The sequence below is a fragment of the Phascolarctos cinereus genome, unplaced genomic scaffold (genome assembly GCF_003287225.1).
Source record: "Phascolarctos cinereus isolate Bilbo 61053 unplaced genomic scaffold, phaCin_HiC Scaffold_4;HRSCAF=312, whole genome shotgun sequence".
Taxonomy (NCBI): domain Eukaryota; kingdom Metazoa; phylum Chordata; class Mammalia; order Diprotodontia; family Phascolarctidae; genus Phascolarctos; species Phascolarctos cinereus.
Window position 1 is genome coordinate 561,333,488 of NW_027555847.1, and position 19,108 is coordinate 561,352,595.

Sequence of the window (19,108 nt, forward strand, 5' to 3'; positions counted from 1 at the left end):
AGAGCTCATACATCAAATAAACAAAATAATTTAAAGTTCAAAACACAGTCTTATCCCCTCTTTTAATAGCTCCTCCCTCCCCAAGTGGGGATCTTTCCTTATTAGAGAAAAGAATTTGAGGGGCAACCCACCACCTGATGTGGAGGCTAGTTGTTTACTTGCTGGGTATGTGGTAGGGGGAAATATTTTTAAGGCATGGGGGGACTCAGAGATTCCTTTCGACTTTAACATTCTGTGGTTTCATGATTTGGAACTATAGGCAGCCAAGTCGGAGTTAGGATAGGGGTCCTACTAGTTTGAGGTGGGGAGGAACAGTGAAAAGAGAGTGGAAAGGATTGGCAAAACAGAAACTTCATTTGCTTCACCACAATTTTACCTAGGACCAACAAAAGCTGGTTAGCTAAAGTAAAAAAATGTTATATTCTTTACTGCTAAGTCTTCAAATCATAAACTCAGTAGAAGAATGAGGGTCTTTTTTCTTAACTCAGCAAGGATCAATAGAGTCAGGAAGGAGGTCCTTTGATTCCCAGCTTACAGTTTTATCTGGCTGATATCCTTTCAGTCAACCAGGGTGAGCCATTTCTGACTGCCATTGGCTTCTAGCCCTAACAGGAAGGAAGAGGCTAGTGGTGGTCAGAAATAGCTATCCTTGGATGACCTCCGGAACTATAACAGATTTCATCCTGTTTGAGAAGATGGATATGTCAGGACCTCCTAATACTGAATAATATAAGAACGAACACCAATAAGGATAAACTTCTATGACACTGGATGATTTCCTTCTACTTTTCAATGCTAGACACTATTGATTCTCTACACCCAATTTCCCTCCCATATACACACACAAGAAAAAAACTAGATTATGAAACAAAGGTCACTGGGACAGCCATGCTGATCTTTTTTGACCTTTAGGATAGAAATTTGAATGCAAGTGCTACCGAGTTTTTTTACCTACAAAACTGATACTCTTCCTTTTCCCCAACACCAGACTTTTATTTTAGTCATATTTATTTCAATTATGCAGGCCCATATGTTCTCTGGCTGGATGGTTCAGATGAGCAGCAGTGAAGTCTACCTCTTAGCTGAGTTTATGGCGTACAGAAGTGAATGAATGTCTTCATAAGGCAGCACAGTTATTTACAAGCTAAATGTCAGTGGAACTAATTACTAAATGAGAACACAATGACACTTCCTAATAACAGTGAGAACATACTCTTCTGTTGAATAACAGGACATCTCTTGCACACATTTAAACTTTGGAAAAATAACTCTTTCAGTGATTTTTGGTCTGTACTATTTTGGGCAAAAATGAAGTTAATTTCTTAGAACAATAAAGATTTATTCTTATGATTCATTTACATTTCGAGAGGTTGAGCAGTACCTATATGGTCTAAAACTAACATAGAGAGGTTTGTATATAAATGAAACCAAAAATATACAAAGTATGTAAAATTCTTGCTCTCTTTCTGAACTGTGGGGAAATATTGGAAATTGTAAGATTTTGGTGATGTTCTTTGATTATTTATGGATACAGATGGTTGGGTGCTAGTATGGCCTAAAGTTAAAGGCAAAAGGTGGCATACCTTATTCTTGCTATGGTGCTATTTCTAATTTAATATCATATTAAAAATTACACTTGGATATGTGTGGACCTGGAGTCAGAAGGCCTAATGCTTGGGCTTGAGTTTTGTTTCTGCCACTTAATAGTTGTCTGTTTTTGGTGAATTATTTGACAACTCTCTCTAAGCCTCAATTTTCTCATCTGTAAAATGGATATAATAATACTTGTCTACCTCTATCCCAGAGCTTTTGTGAATAAAGTGCCTTACAAATCACAAGGTGCTATAAAAGTGTGAATTAATTAATGTAAGAATCATTATTATTCAGAAGACTACCATACAGATTACATTGCATGTACTTTATAGACAATCAAAAACGTGACCATAGTTAGAATCACAAATATTTCTAACACTTAAAACTTCAATCACTGACTTATTTATAAATGATGGGTGTGAGGAATTAAATATCCAACAGAAATAACTAAAATCAACTAAGCATTTAACCATGAGTAATAAACAATAAAGTATTTTTGGGGGAGCAAATAAAAGATGCTTTGCTTAATTGTTTATAAATTGTTGAGAAGTAGACCAAATCCTCTCCATATTCAAATTATATAATTTACTCAGTGTGTACAATCTCAACTTTTCAGCAATACAGATAACAACCCTAATAGCTTAATTACAACTTGAAGCTCAAAGAGATAAACATTGCTGTTTCTCTTAACCAGGGGTTACAATTACTTTTAAACATAAGGGAAAGGCACATCTGTGAGAAGAGCTTACTTTGTCAAGAAAGTAACCAGCTACCAGCTGTCATATAAACAGCCAAGAGAGGAAACAGCCGGAGTGAAAAGTAGAGCTACATGCAAAAGTTAAGCAGTGGAGCAGTAGGCATGAGGCACAGTAAACAGGCACTAAATGTAGTTGGGTAGGAGAAAGAAAGGTTTCAGTGTCCAAACAGGCTGCATTTAATGACAATTCTGCCATTCAGTGGAATGGCCATCTCCCCATCCTCCCAAAGCTCTCCAAATTACCTTCGTTGTCAATAGGCCTTTCCCTTCAGCACCATGGAAGGAGGGACAGCGCTCTTGAAAGTAGCATACCGGGCTCCCTCCTTTTATCAATAAAAAACATTCTCCAGAGTATTCTTTCTTCTTTCCTTTTTATTTATTTGGCTAATTAGTTTTTAGAGGTGGGAGGGAGAACAGGGCACATACTTGATGGCACAAACAAATATGAAGGGAATAAATGAAACACTTTTTTTGGGGGGGGTTGTTTTGTCTTAAGAAGATTGTCCTGAGTGAGTCTTCTTTTCACTTGAAGATGGACAGAAGGGCAGAGCAGGCAAGAATTGTTTTATTGGAATAAATGATTTTAGGTTACTGTGCTTAGTTTTGTGAAGGAGGGTCTCAGATCAACTCATTGACAAGTGAGAGCTACAGTTCCTGTATACTGCTATATATTGCTATTTTGTGGGAAAAGTAGCAGTGAAATTTAAATAAACCATGGTCAGTAAAACTGCGCTACTCTTTAACTGAAAAATTAATTTCAAATCAGTAAACATTCATGAATTAATTAGTTAAAGGAATAATAAACTGCTATCCCTCTTTCTCCTTTTCTTTCTCCCTCTCCTAAAAAATAATTTTGTATGGATCCAGAAATAGTTTATCAGCAATGATCCAATAGAGAGGTACATGCGTAGAGTTTCCCAACACACATCACAATCATAAACCCAAACTGAAATACTCAAGGGAAGATTTGAGTATATATTACATTGATTATTACACTGAATACTAAAGTATGCCGGGGCGAAAAAAACCTGCCATTGCTTTTCTTTAGGTTTCCTTGCATTAAAGAGCTAAATTGTACATAGGACTAGAAAACCACCAATTACACCCCAAAGAAGTTGAGTACATCGATGAAAACATAAGATGGGAGATTTTATTTGTTGACTTAGCTAACCATATAGGGATGATCACTTTATCAATATTATAATAAATACTATTTTTAAAAGTTTTTCCCCATTTTGTCTTAAAGAGAGGAAAGAAGGACAGTATTCTAGAAGTTACCAGGTAGAAGCAGAGCAGTGAAGTCAGCCTACATAAAAGCTTCTTAAGGTTAACTGTAAGCTACTAACAGCACCAATAGCTGACAGCTAGCTGCAGCAGATGGGCTTCACAGGTAAACCTTGAGCTGGTTCTATGGAGGCACTTCCAACTTGCTCAGTTCTTCATGCCTCTTCCTCCCACTTACCTTCTCTTCCTTCTCAGCCTCAAGTATTATTTTCACTTATTTCCAGGTCACAGGTTAGTGACAATCACCAAAAAATCCTCTTACACATGGAGTGAATACATCACAGCCATCATCACCATTGCTAGTATCCTTATTTTCCCACAAACTCCTTGACGAAACATTCATTATAATCTCTCAGAAAGCCGACATGCAGACACGGGACCAACACTATAGCAGTGGTTCAACTATCACCAAGTTCTACCCTATGCTAGACCCTGCACAAACTGATCTCTTCAAAGCCCTTCGTACCCAACCCACGGACTGCCCCAACCCCTTTCTAGGTTATTTTTATTATTGATACTATTTCCCCCATGTCTTATAGCAGGATATGACTAGGTGGGAAAACCCATGTGTGACACTTTCAGAGAATGTCATATTTCACATGCTACTCTACCCCCTCCCCCCTCCACAAACACATACACACACCACACACCCTCTTTACTCTGGCGACACAAAGAGAGTGAGTGGAGGAGTGAGTGCAGGGCACTCTGCCTGAGCAGTTGGGGGGCGGGGGGTGGGAAGAGGAGCGCAGCGTAGGGAGAGGAGTGGGAGATCACTGGAGGGGGCGGGGGACTGAGCAGAGGAGAGAGGAAAGGAGCAAGGGGAAAGAAAGAGGGTCGTTCTTACCTGCCCCCAGGTTAAAGGAGATTCTAGCTTCAGCTAGATACGGGGTATCGCTCTTGGACCGGACTCTCCTGATGGGCCGCCGGTCTATATCATCTTCCGAAGATGCCGCCATTAATGTGGGAGGAAGGAGCAGGGTCGCCCGGCGAGCTGAGAGGGAGAAGGAGATGGAGAGAGAGGCGGAAAAGAGGAGGAGGGGAGAGGAAGAGGCGCGCACACATAGAAAGGGGGGATGGGAAGGGAGGAAGGGGGATGGGAAAGGAGAGGGAGGGGGATGGGGAGGAGGGAGAAAAGAGAGGGAAAAAGAAAAAAGAGGGAGAAACAGAGAGAAGGAGAGAATGGGGGGGAAGGGAGAGAAAGAAAATCCGTTAAGGATCTATGGACTGGAGCAGAGATCACGAAATCACTCCTTTCAGTCCAGTGCCCCCACCCACCCACCGCGCCCCTGCAGCCCTCTGCCACAGGGCAAGGGGATTCAGTATCATCTACTGACCCCCAACCCTATCCTGATCCCCAGCTGTCAGCAGAGATAGGAAGCTACAGGCTTGTACCCTGGAGGGGAAAAATAAAATTCTAAGGAAAAGATGCCCAGTCAGCAGTGCACATCTCTCCCTGCCAAATATACTTACCCTGTTCTTCATATGTGTTCACACACTATTATCTTAATAAACAATATTGTCCTGTTGAAGGTGTTCTGGGTTTTTTCGCAGCTCTTGCTTTCCCTTATTAGACTCATTAAGCTGTGGTAGCCTAGATCATTGACCGTTGTAAGGGAAGAGGTGAAAGCTGCCGCATTGGGTATTTCCCTGGGTAACACTACTCTTCAAGTGAAAATTTGACCTTTCTGAAAAGTACTAACTCTTTTTGCTCTGCTTTTTTTTTAAATCCAGGTTGGGTGTGAAGAAAGGCTGAATTTATATATTTCAAGCTAATTCATTGCAATAATGATTCATTAATTCAGTAGACATTTATCAAGTACCTATTACCTGCAAGTACTGAAGTTAGTATATGCAAAGCATTGGTCTAGGTATTGGAGATACAAAGACAGAAAGGAAAAAAATATCTGCCCTTAGAGAACTTATATTATACTATGGTGACACGTACAAAAATAAGTGCAAACAGTAGGCAATGAAAGGGATGATGGAAAGATGAAATGGATAGAGGAAAAGTTGAGGATGGAGACAACATTCATAAGAGGCAGGGAATCAGAACAGGCTTTACAGAGGGACTAACTCTTGAGTGGAGCTTTGAAGATCTGGATTCTAAGCTCCTTGTGGGAAAAGGGATAGTATTCAAGGCATAAAGGAGGCTTCTGCAAATGAATGAAAGAGGGGTAGGGAATGTTTGATTCCAGGGATAGTTAGTGGCATGGTTCGACCAGAATTCAGCATGTGTGAAAGTTGGAGATCGATTATAAAAGGTCTTGAATGTCTGACTGTGGAATTTGTATTTTATTTTAGGAAATGGGGGAACCATTGAAGATTTTGGAACAGGGGAGTGACATGGTCAGACCTGAAGCTCAGGAAGATTATTTTGATAACTGTGTGGAGGGTGAATTGGAAGAGGATAGACAGCAGGAAAGAAAACTAGTCCGGAGATGGTTACAATAGATAGGGCAAGAGGTACAAACTATCCTATACTTAGAATACAAAGGTACTTGGGTGAATATCCTAGGTCTTATGCTTGCTCCCTATGTGGGATGATAGGTTTAACCACTCCGATTCTCAGTTTCCTTATCTATAAAATGGAAATTATTTTTGTACTTTCTAACTTACATAGTTGACAAGAGGAATGTGCTTTATAAACTTTGTAACACTAGAGAAATATTATATAAATTATTGTAATATACTTCCATAACTATCAGCCTTGTTCAGGTTCTTATTACCTCATGCCTGCACTATTGGACTAGCTTCTAAGTGGTGTCCTTTGTCTGAATCATTGCGCAAACTGTCACCAATTAATCTTCCTTAAACATTTTTATCTCCTTGTTCCCTGGCTTTAAAAAAGCCTTTAATGTCTCTATCACCAGTACAATAAAAATTCCAAATCCCTTAGTCTTGTTTTCAAGACTTTTCAACAATGTGTTCTCCAGCCTATCTTAATCTCACCTCCTACAATTCCTTTAGGTGTTCTCTTCAACTAACCTGTATGGGTCTCAGTTTCTTTATCTACAAAATGAGACAGTTGGATCTGTAAGGTTCATTCCAAACTCTACCAGGCTACAATGCTATTAATTACTCCAATCAGGCATTGTTTCCTCAAACTGCCTTATTCATCCATTCCTTTGCATCTCTGATTAGGTTGTCTTTTCCCATGTGACTGGAGTAAGTCTTTACTCTTTCTATTCTACCCAACTCTGCCAATTCTATTCTTCCTCCAGGAAGCTTTCTTCTTTGAACTTTCAAAGCATATATTGATACCTGGCATTTGGCAAGTTGTAGGATGTAATATGGATCAATGGCAAAAATATTAGCTTTGGAGTCAGAAAACCTGGGTTTGATTCTCTGAATCTAGCACCTTAGGGACTTTGGACTACTTACTTTTTTCTGGGCTGCTGTTTCTTCATCTGTTGGAATAGCTGACTTCTAAAATGCCTTGTAGCTCTAATAATGGTATGTATTGCCCTTGAAGTAGTAACTAATGATATGTGTTAGCTTTGTTTGGATGATGAGGTTGAAAGCTCTTAGAGGGTAAAGACTACTAATTACACTTATCTCAAATTTCCCTATCCCTGTTATGTACTCTCCCTCATTTCTGCTTCTTTGAATCCTTGGCTTCTTTCAAGGCTCAGGTCAAGTACTACCTCTGAATATAAAGAAACTGAGACCCACATAGGTTAGTTGAAGAGTCTAAGTAAGGGAATTATAGGAGGTGAAATTGAAATGGTAGGGTGTAGTTTTTCCTGATCCCCAAGCAATTAGGACTCTTCCCCTTCCACACTTCTTTTTGATATTTCACTTTTATATACTCTGCTTTTACTTATATGGCTACCTGCTGTTTCCCTCCAGAAAATGCTGTTTCAAATAATAAGGAAGTTTGGGGGAACAATACCTGATTGGAGTGATAAATAGCATTATTGCATATTAGAGTGGGAATGAACCTTACAGATCCAATTCTCTCATTTTGTAGATAAAAAAACTGAGACCCATATAGGTTAGTTGAAGAGAACATATAAGGGAATTGTAGGAGTTTCATTCCAGTAAAATGGAATCTCTCTGAGGGCAAGGAATGTCTCTCTCTCTCTCTCTCTCTCTCTCTCTCTCTCTCTCTCTCTCTCTCTCATCTATCCATCTATCTATTGTCTATCTGTATATATATATATACATATGGATAACATAGATATATAATAGGTATATATATATAGATATAGATATAGATATATCGATATAGATATATCTACATAATAGATATAGCTTTCACATCACCAGTATCTAACATGTAAAAATTTCTCAATAATAAATGATTAATAAATGCTACATAAATGTTTTTGAATCCTACCTGGTGCCTCATTGACTGTCCTGCATATGGAAGTTATTTTTTAAAAAAACTGATTGATCTTTCTCAGCTTGATGGTGAAGCGCTAAGGTTTGGAACCTGAAGTCAGGAAGATTTAAGTTCAAATCTAGTCTCATATACTTCCCAGCTGTGTGACTGTGAGCCAGTGTCTTAATCTAGGTCTGCCTCAGCTTCCTCATCTGTAAAATGGGGCTAATAACAACACCTATATCACCAGCATTGTTGAGAAGATAAAAAGTGTGATAATATTTGTAAAGTACTTTGTGAACATTAAAGTACTTGATAAATGCTATTGTTTCTATTGTTGTTATTATCATTTGAAGTTAACCTTTATTTGATTTTCCCCTCTTCTTTATGTCCTAGTTCTCCATGGTGAAATGCTTGTTTTCTTACCTGAACGGTAAGTGTGAAAATCCACCTAAGATGGAAAGAACAAAAGCAGCCCCTATTAAATCTTGCTATGAGAAACCATCAACTCCACCTTAATGGTCAAGTGGCAACCAAAAAGTAAAAAGTTTGATGTGTCAGTGTTAGGTCATTCTCTACTCCCTTCTTGAGCACAGCTATAGAATAGGAATCAAGCAGTTGGAAGACTTAGCTTGGCTTTCCTTAGTGTACTTTGAACCTTCCTGAAATAAGACTTGATATACCTACTCATTCCTATATATTTTTTTTCTGTTGGATATCCTATTCGGCTTTTTCCTATGAGAGTTTCTTTCCTTTCTGTAGTGGCTATTGTTTTATTTTATTTGATCAATTTGTCAATCTTTTGAGCTGGTGAAAAGGGTGTTGGATTAGTTATGACTACCTGTTCTTCCACTTTGCTAGAACTCAATCACAATTTATGTAGAGAAAAATTTCCTTGCACTTGAGTTCCCCATTCTTTCAATATTTCAGGAGTTCAGGGAAATAACACCCTCATTCTGGGTTTACTCTTCTTAATAACTTAATGTACTTTGCTGTGTATTATATTCATCTAGATTATTTTTTGGTAGCAATCATGGGCAGCTTTAAAAAAATTCTTGAAAACAATTATAACTTCCATGTTCTTCTTGGCTTTTAACACTTTTCCATTTCTTGTGGTTACCTTCTTGTCTTCTTTCAAAATGATAACATAAAATTAATTAAAACTGAATCTTCCTAGCTTACCTTCTTCAATTTCTCTTCTCTCTATTATTCTTACCTGGTCCCCTTACCATAATTTATTTCATTTATTTATCCATGATTCTAAATTTCACCCTTTCCGACCATCTAATTTCTTAAAAGTTACCTATTATAGTTTATTGCTGAAGTGTAAATCCTTTTCTCCTCTTCTATGCTCTCTTCATTTGGGGTTACAATACAAATATTTCTAAATCTCTTAACCTCTGGGATTCTATGTGTATTCTTGAAAACCTCTTATCATGAAGTGTCATACAACATGGACTAATGAAAACCTCACCAGTCTTGGAATTAAATGCTAAGGTTGAGCCAGGTCATTTCTATTTTAAGGTTCCTTGCAGTTTTAAAATACATTATTTTTAGAACTTCTTTATGATATGTATTTTATTCTCTAAATCTGTAAGCTTCATCTTCTGTTTGATAAATAGTTATCCAAATTAGGTAAATCACATTCTTTCCCTATTCCTCTACAGAAATTTCCCATTATCTCTACTTTTTAAAAACTAACATATATAAATGTATGCATACATATGTATGTATATTCAAATTTACATATATGCATATACACATATAATTTAAGGTTTGCAGAGTTTTATATACATTCATTATTTCATCTGATTTCACGTTTCATAAGGATCAGCTTAGAAACATTACTGTCATCATTTTATATATTAAAAAATGAGGTTCAAAAAAGTCCAATGGCCTGCCCCAGTCATAGTTAGTAAATGGCAAAGGAAGAGCTTGTACCCATACCCTTGATGCCAACTTGAATTTAAGCAGTGGTGGTCCATAGATTAGTATTCAATGCTAGAAGAAGAAAATGAGAGGCAGCCAGTAGCCTGTACAAACTAGGGTTGGGAGTGGGAAGAGTAATGTTGTTCATTTTACAATTCCTAACTTTTTTTTGGCACTTTGAAATGTTCCACATAGATGAATTTACCAAATAAATAAAGTTTGTCCTTTAAAGGCCTGATTTTATGAATCAGTTTTATGAACTATTTTTATGAAATGTAATAAATCACATTAGAGTCTTACCAGGCTTTCTAAAACAGAATAATTTAACCTCTTAGTAACTCAAGGTTATTATGATGATCATCAATTATCTTACCATACTGTAATTCAGTATTTTTCTATCTTCCCCATATTTTGTTATACCATATCATTTGTTATTTCTGCTTTTTGTATCTGACTCTAGCTGCCCTTCCACTTGCTAATCTACTGTAGTCTGAACAATCACATAACCAGTACCACTAAAACTGTTTGTAAATGATGGGCTAATAAGCTATTCAAGCTATGAATAGATTGAGGGATTCTTCTGGATAGTAAGGTATAGGAATTTTATTGGAGATTTGTGATAATTATTTTAGTATTTAAAAGACATTAAGAAAACCCTTTTCAACTTCAAGGATTGTGTCCTGAGTGGTTGAAAGTGGTAGGGGGTTACCCTTTGGATAAGTGGAATATCCCTGTAAATAATGATTTGATTTGATGAAAGATAAAGTCTACATCTATATGCACAATCTGGGTTGGTTCTTGGCCTTTTAAAAATGAAAATATTTTAACTGACTTTATTTGTCTGTCAAAATATAATATTGCTATAGGCACAACTGAAAAGCATCACTACTAACTTGTGGCAGCACAGATACACACATAATATACACACATGTGACATACAGATATGCACACATATACATGAATATATACATGCAATAATGCTATAATATGTGTGTGTATGCTGATATGAGTATATAAATGTATATGTGTATATGCATATATAAATGCATACATATACCTATACACATACATATGCATACATATACATGTTTTTATATATATATATGAGTGTGTGTGTGTGTATTAGAAAGTACATAAAGTGAATACAATATGCCATGTGATCAGAGGAGAAATCACTTCCAAATGAGAAGGGAGAGAAATACCACAGGAATAATGGAAAACTTCAAGGAAAAAGTGATATTTGACCTGTGCCTTAAAGGGTGGAAAAGAGTCAATTGATAGGAGTCAACTTGATCCAAGTCAACAAACAGTGATTAAGTATCTACTTTATGCAAAGCTCTATGTTTTGGGACAAACAAAATTTGATGATGATGATGATGATGATGATGATGATGATGATGATGATAACAATAATAAATATACTTATGGTGTTTACTATATGCCAGGCACTGTACCAAGAGCTTACAAATATTATTTCATTTGATCCTTATAACCACCCTAGGAGGTACATGCTATTATTATCCCAATTTTACAGGTGAGGAGACTGAGATAAAAAAAAGTGACTTGTCCAGAGTCACACTAGTTAGTGTCAGAGGCTTGATTTGAACTCAAGTCTTCCTGATTCCAGGCCTGGCTCTTTATCTACTGTCCCACTAGATGTGCTACCTAACCTCAAGGAACTTAGAATAAGACTCTAGAGAAAGGACAATATAGTTGGTATAGCTCAGGGAAAGGAGTTATGGGGTAGCATTCCATTGTATGTGTCTGAGATTATCTTCAGAAAGCCAACTGAGCCTATCCCTTCATTCTGAGTAAGCCAAACTTTGGGAAGATGCAACTTTCCTCTTTGGAGTAGTCTGATGTTGCTTTTATATCAGCTAGCTTTAAATTCTTGTGACAGAAAGTAAATTAACTCATGCTAAATAGACAAATTGAGAGAGATTGAAACCTGAGGTTCTATGATTTTGGATAAGCTCCAGCAATAAGATCTGAAGTCACTGATAATAGAATTCTCATTCCTTTCTGGCAAAACCAGGAAATTAAAATTGAATCTTTACTTTGTAATGCTATAGAAAATAACCAAAAGAAAATTTGAAAACATCTTCGATTACAATACACATAATTTTAGTGTCAGAGGAATATAATATAATAAATAATAATAAAGCTTCCTTGAGGCAGAGGATGAGGCACTAAGTAGTTTTTCTTTAAATTATCAAGGAGTTCCTTTATCCATTCACCCAACTCCATAGAATTTTAGAACTTTAACATCCTAAGAGATTATCTAATCTAATCTCCTCATTATAGGGAATAATAAATCAAAGCTCAGAAGATGGTAGTAACTGATTCAGGACCATTTGGTTAAGAATCTGAGAGACAGGACAAGATCTCAGCTTTCCCAATTCCTAGGCTTAGGAACTTATTAATTTGCATCATTGGAAGAAATATGAGCAATGATGAAGCACCAGATTGTTCCATTTTGGTCATTCCACGTGAAACAGTTGGGTACCCAGAAAATTGCATTATATCCCCTGAAAGTTATAAAACCTAGAGGAAAGCTTCCAGGGTTTTTGAAGTGCTCTCTAGATTTGCAGAAGGATGTGGGACAGGGAGAAAAGATGTAGACTTATTGTCCTCTTCAGTCTTGAAGGAAGTAGCTACATAGATAAGATGATAGATCCATTAGAATTTTGAAGTATTTGAACTCTGTTTCTGGTGACTTCCCTTCTTCCTGCATCAGTACTCCCTCTCCCTTTCCTTGACCGCAGGGTGTTGAACCCCAAACAAGAACGTGCACATGGAAATTCTCAGTTCTTTTCTCTTATCAGAGGGAAGCATTCATGTGAATCATTTCCCAAAGCATAGACTCTCTGGCTTCCCTCCATTAGGCAGGTATCAAGGAAGTTAGGTCTCAGAACATACTGGGCATGGAGAGAGGGAAAATAACATTTCAGTGTCAATATGCTCAGCTTAGTTGGAAAACCAAATAAAATATGATCACATTTTATACGTTCAAAATGATGACTTGTGATATATAGTTTATTTCCCCAAACTTATTCCTGGGCATTTTTAGTAATAAAAGCAAGCTGTGTCCTCTGATTTCTGTGTTTTTTATATGAATAAGACTTAATGGAGTGACTCTAATTAATGAAATAGTGCTAGTCTCACTTTTGAAGTTTGAAAGCTGAATCCTAGGTTTGATTAGCTGGCCTCTGAGGCTTCTTACAACTTAGAGATAAATTCTGTGATATTTTAAACTCAGGTCATGTAAAAGTTTCTTCATGTGTACAAGTCATGACTTGTCCTTAATAACATTCCCCTTTTAACATGCATTAGGCTGTTGTACTAGTGCATTTGTATGTAGTGTATTGGCATCCTAGCCTGAGAAGAAAAGACAGTGTGTTGGTATCTCACCTGGGATCCTTCTCATAGGAGCCCACAATGAGTAATAATAATAATAGTTGATTTGATATAATACTTGACATGATCTCATTTGATCCTTATGACAACACCCTTGGATGCTACAGCTATCACCATTTCCATTTCACAGATGAGGAAACTGAGGCATAGAGGGGTTAAATAAATTGTTTTTGGTCCCACAGCTAGCAAATGATAAAAGGAGGCTTCAAACTTAGGTCTCCTTGACTACAAGTCCAGAATTCTATCAGTGAAGGAGAGAACAAGAGGCTTATAATCAGGGGATCTGGATTCTATTCCTGACTTTCTCAATAACTACATGAGTTTTACTTCTCTAGGCTTCATTTCTCTTTTCTCATCTAAAAATTAAAGGAATTTGACTAGATAATTTCTAAGGCTATTCCTAGGTTGAAAATTCAATTATTCTGTGAATTATTCCTTTAAATAGAAGGGAAGTCTGGCCAGCATTTCTCAGGATATAATAAAATATAAAATATTACAAGAAGGAACAAGACAGATAATGCAAAGGAAGAAATATACGTATATATATATATGTGTGTGTGATATATATATATGTATATATGTATATGTATATATATATGTATATATATGTGTATATATATATGACAGAAGAGGTGTAAGTTATATCAATTCTTTTAATTCTGTTTTAAACTATGCTGACATTAGATTGTCATTTCACATCATAAGGTATGTCAGAGATACTCTCTGAGGAAAAATATGGCATGAAAGATTATTAACCATTGATATAACTAGTGAAATAGTTTCTTGCCCCTATGGCTAATATTTTGCCCTTTGGGAAAAAGAAAACATGGCAAAATTTGATTTTGTCTCTCATCTGTGTCCTTATTTCATATATATAACCAATCATATGAGGATGGAATGAGTTAACATATGCAAAGTGCTTTGCAAACCTTAAAGCACTATATAAATATTAGCTATTGGTCATGTAGTGAGCAGAGTGCTAGGCCCAAAGTCAGGAAGACATGAGTTCAAATCCTTCTTCAAACACTTACTAGCTGTGTGATTTTGTGAAAGTCACTTAATCTCTGTCTGCCTCAAGTTCCTCAAATGTAAAACAGGGATAATAATAACCCCTACCTCCCAGAATTATTGTGAGGATCAAGTGAGGAAATATTTATGAAGCACTTAACAGTGCCTGGAACATAGTAGGCATTTAATAAATGGTTCCCCCTTCCCTGCCTCCTTTCTCTCCCCTATCCCTCTTTTTTTCTCCTTCCTTCTTTCCGCCTTAAACCTTAAAAAACATTAAAATTATATATGCTATTCTTATGTCATTGTAATGAAACCAGATTATCTAAAAACAGAAGTTCACATTTTGTTTAAAAATATTCTCCTTTGAAAGACATGATCTTTTTCTTGCAGACAGTTGTTGGTAACTGAAAATCTAGAGGGAAGAGAGCACAGAACTTGTGTATATCTTTAAAGTATAAGGTGATCTTAAAGTTGGAGAAAAAGCAGATACGGTGTTTGTTGGGGGTAGGAAAGGTTCTCAATTATATTGTCTTCTCCTTTCATTTCTGCTGTATGTAGAGAAAAGACAAGCTCCAGATGACAAGACCTAAATGCCTGCCTCAGCTTAACCCTTTCCCAGCTGTGTGATATTGAACAAGTCATTTAATATCTCAGAATTTAATTTTACTTATTTCTTAGAAGGGAATAATAACATTTGTACAATATACACGACAAGGTCATTCTTGGTAACCACACATATTATACTAAAACATGACATTCAACTTTTAATAAAAATGATAATAATCACTCACAGTTGCAGTACTTTAGAAACCACTTTTTTTACAACAATACTGTGAGATAGGTAGAATAAGTGTCATCTTCATTTTATATTGAACAATACTGTTGCTCAGAGAGGTAAATTGTCCTTGGTTTCGTCTAAAGTCAAACCAAGGCAATTCGTAGAATCTAGAAAGCCAGATATTCTGACTTGATGTTTGGTACTTTTTGCATTAGGCTGTATTGCTTCTAATGGGAAAAAAGGGTTTTTTTTTGTTTATAATTCAGATATAGAATAAAGCTAGTGCTTTTATGAGTTGTAAAACACTTTACAAATATCTTATTTTATCCTCACAATAATCCTAGGAAGCAGGTGCTATTATTATCCCTATTTTTCAGATGAGAAAACTGAGGTAGACTAAAGTTAAGTGATTCATCTGAGCTCACATAGCTAGTTCATTTCTAAGACTGGATTTGAGCTCAGGCCTTCCTTACACCAGGTCCATCACTTTATCCACTGTGCCTCCTAGGTGCATAAAATGATGATATGTATATTGAGGTATTTGAACAAAGATTCCTAGCTGGCTTCCATGTAGTAGGCTCTCTTTGAAATACATGGGTGAGGTCCTATCAGTTTGGGAATTCCCTTCAATGATGCAGATCTCAACTCATCCACATCTGCCCATATTGTTAATTCTTGTCCATGCTCTCCCAAGGACTTATCACATGTTATCTACCTAACATGCTGGAGGTCTTCCTTACTTTCCTTCAGCATCATAACAGTATCAGTGAGCTATTCTGCTTGTCTGGTAATCATTCCTTGCTCTTGTAGTCTATCTTCTGTTTATGTGATAGAATTTCTTGATGGTATACTTTACTCCTATTTTACTTTGGAGTTATTCACTTATGTGTGATAGACTATTCACACCTACTATGTAGGCTGCTCCATTGGCCTCTATGTGAGATACAGCTTTAGTTCTTCAGAGGAATGGCTGTTATGCAGCTCATTGCCATACAGTAACACTAATAAAATGTTAGGATTGAAAAGATGGGTTTTGGATTTCATGAGAAGTTTGGAATTAATAAGAGAGCTTTATAATTTCCTGAAATTAATTCAGTTTGGTTGCCTCTTCCTTTTCAACTCTGGGCTTATCTCATTATACTGTTGGACAAACTTTATAGAGTTTGTATCTAAATGCAGGTTAGAATCTTGGCAATGGATGCTATTTATCCACTTGGTGTTTCCTGTATGGATTGGTAGGCAAAACTTCTTGAGTGATTACAAATGTAGTCCAGGAAGCTCTAAAATATCCTGGTATTGATGCAGTCAACACAATGTCATGTGCAAATAAGATCATCTTGAAGACCTCACCATTCCCCCCAAAACTTGCCTCAACTCTGGCCAAGATTTCCTTTAACGGAGTGATAAATACTTTTGGTGAGGACATGTCTTCAGTCTTCTGATTTTGATTATAAGAGTGTCATTGAACAAGGTGATTTCTATTGTTAGACTATATGAGGAATTCTGAATGAACTTGATATATAATTGGAAGACATCTTTCTATAAAATGCCTGAATCAAATGTTTTTATAATAGATAAATCAATTAAGAAGCATGTATTAATCACCTACTATATACCAGGTACCATGCTAGGTGCTAAGAATTAAATACAATAAACAAAAAGTCTCCCCTGCTTCCAAGTAGCGTATTCTCTGTATCTTTTGATTAATTATAAAATTTAAAGATATGATCCATTATTGTATATTTCTGGCTTGTTCTATAAAACTTGTTGGTTTTCTATTAATATTCTTATCAAGGATGCCTTAAATTTGCATATACATAACTCTCCTAATTATTTCATATAGATGAGAGAGTAGGCACATCAATTAATACTCCAAAGTAAAATAGGAGTAAAATATACCATCCAGAACAATATTAATGTTCTCTTATTTATCCTTTTTCAGTATTAACATATTTCTGTGATTTTTCTCAGTACCTTTGACATCTTTCCCTCATTCAGATACCTTTTATACCTGTCTCTAAATGCCCTCACAATTGTACTGCCTTCAGTATGGATCTCCATATATGTATGGTCCAATTTAGCTTTTTTTCCATCTTTGTCCATTTTTTTTCAATTTCTACCTTCTTTTTAATAAGCAACTTGGTAGGGTCCAAGTACAGAAGTTCCACTGTCCTTGATGGAAAATTTAAATTTGCTGAAATTACCTTTGCAAATCTTTTCCATTTTTCTTCTATTTGCAGTCCTTCTATTTTCATCCTCTGATGCCCTTAGAATAACTTTTCTTGTGTAAATATCTTGCCACACTTTGTTTAAGCTGATTTTGCCCTCTACAGCTTCTCCCTGCCATATGATACAATACTTTTCATCATCTTTCTTTTTTAAGATTTTGCAGACTGGTTTATATTCTAAACTGGTATTGCCTTTGGCAACCATTTCTCTCCATTTGGCAAGTAAGTTAGATGTTTACTGACTAAGAGACTTTCTGGAATCTTTTGATCCCCTGTTGTGGCAATTAATTTACATTTGTTATACTTCTGGATGAAAGTATTATAGTCACTTTCAATGTCAATTTAAACTTTTTTTAAAAAAAATAATTCAAGGTCCAATCATTTTAATGCACTAAATGTCCTTTACTTGTTCTTTAATTTTTTTTTTAAAAATTGAATCTTTGCTATGATGAGATGATATGATTTTACATGGTATTTGGTTGATGTGGATAATTCTCTCATCAATAATAAATTTTTGAGAGAGGTAATTAAGACTTTTAATGGTTAATAGTTGTAGGCTTATAAATTTGGCTGATAGAAATATTATACTCATGTTTCAAACATCAAAATGTGTAGAAATATAAACAAATATATGAATATATGTTCCTGGACACCTCTTTCTTTCTTATTCTCATGTCCTCTTGACCCCAAGGAGTACACACATCCAGAGATCATGCACTATTATAATGTTGATGGTAAGTTTCCAAAACAATTCCTGTCAATTCTCAGGCCAATATTCTGGTCTTGATTAAAGGAGGAAAAAGATTAAATTGTGCTATGGAAAGCAATTTCTTTCCATGCCTGTCACCTATCAAAGTTAGTCACCAAACAGTGCATAAACAACTAAATGTAACAGAAAATCTTACAGTGTGGTTTCAGAAATAAAGTAAGATCTATTTTTAACCAGCTTTGCCTGAATCTTTCCCCCCTCTTTCATTGTTTAACATGCTATGAATCTGTAGACTGATCAAGCTACATTTCCCCTCATTTCTTTAGGATGTGTCAACAATTGTTAACTTGGAATTTGGGTTTTGATGAAAACAGGCTAGAATTTGAAATAATATTTGTACTTTCAAAAGCTCAATTTATGCAAACATTTCAAGTAGATTTGCAACGCTTTGTAATTCATAAGTTCTCTCAGTGCAATCATCAGACAAAAAAAGGAAACTAATTCATTTAAATAAACCTAAATCCAAGGTGGGACCAAACTCAATTCACCACCAATTGAACTCCCTATTGAAGCATATTGTACCATATCAAGACTCTAATATAGGAAAGCCAAACAGGCAGAGTAGAGGTAACAACCAGCTGAACTCTCCCAATATTCCTCTTCAAACAACTTTAGAATAACACAACAAATAGAATTATGAAGAAACAAAGCCAATAATAGGTCAGGATGAGACATTTTTCCAGCTGAAGAAAATTTAGGAGGTCAGCAGAAGAGGTCTGTGACACTAAGGTGAGGGTTGGCCTGAAGCACACATGGCACTAGCAGGACTTGGTGTTATTTGGAAACTTCATTTCCCATATGCAGTTCTGGGTCACATTTTCAGGGCAGAGAGGAGTGCTGGTAGTTGATCAAAAGGAAAAGGGTCTCTGGTTGCAGTTCTAGGGTACAAAGGAGTGCCAATACTTATGGTTGCAGGGGAGCAGGGGCCAATCCTGGGTAAAGACCAGAGCACAGACCAGGAGACTTGTGTCTACATCTTTTTCCAGATCACAGCACCTTGAAAATATGAAAAACTTCC

The 19,108-nt window shown here is 36.2% G+C and overlaps 1 protein-coding gene across 3 annotated transcripts in view; it reads right to left on the minus strand.

Annotated features, from left to right (window-relative positions):
- Positions 1-19,108, minus strand: part of PHACTR1 (phosphatase and actin regulator 1) — a 655,396-nt gene that overhangs the window by 623,146 nt on the left and 13,142 nt on the right. For all 3 annotated transcript variants that reach the window (XM_078153594.1, XM_021009872.2, XM_078153600.1), the window contains exon 3: positions 4,479-4,625. In XM_078153594.1, coding sequence (XP_078009720.1) covers positions 4,479-4,625 — 147 coding nt within the window. The remainder of the gene's footprint in view (positions 1-4,478; positions 4,626-19,108) is intronic.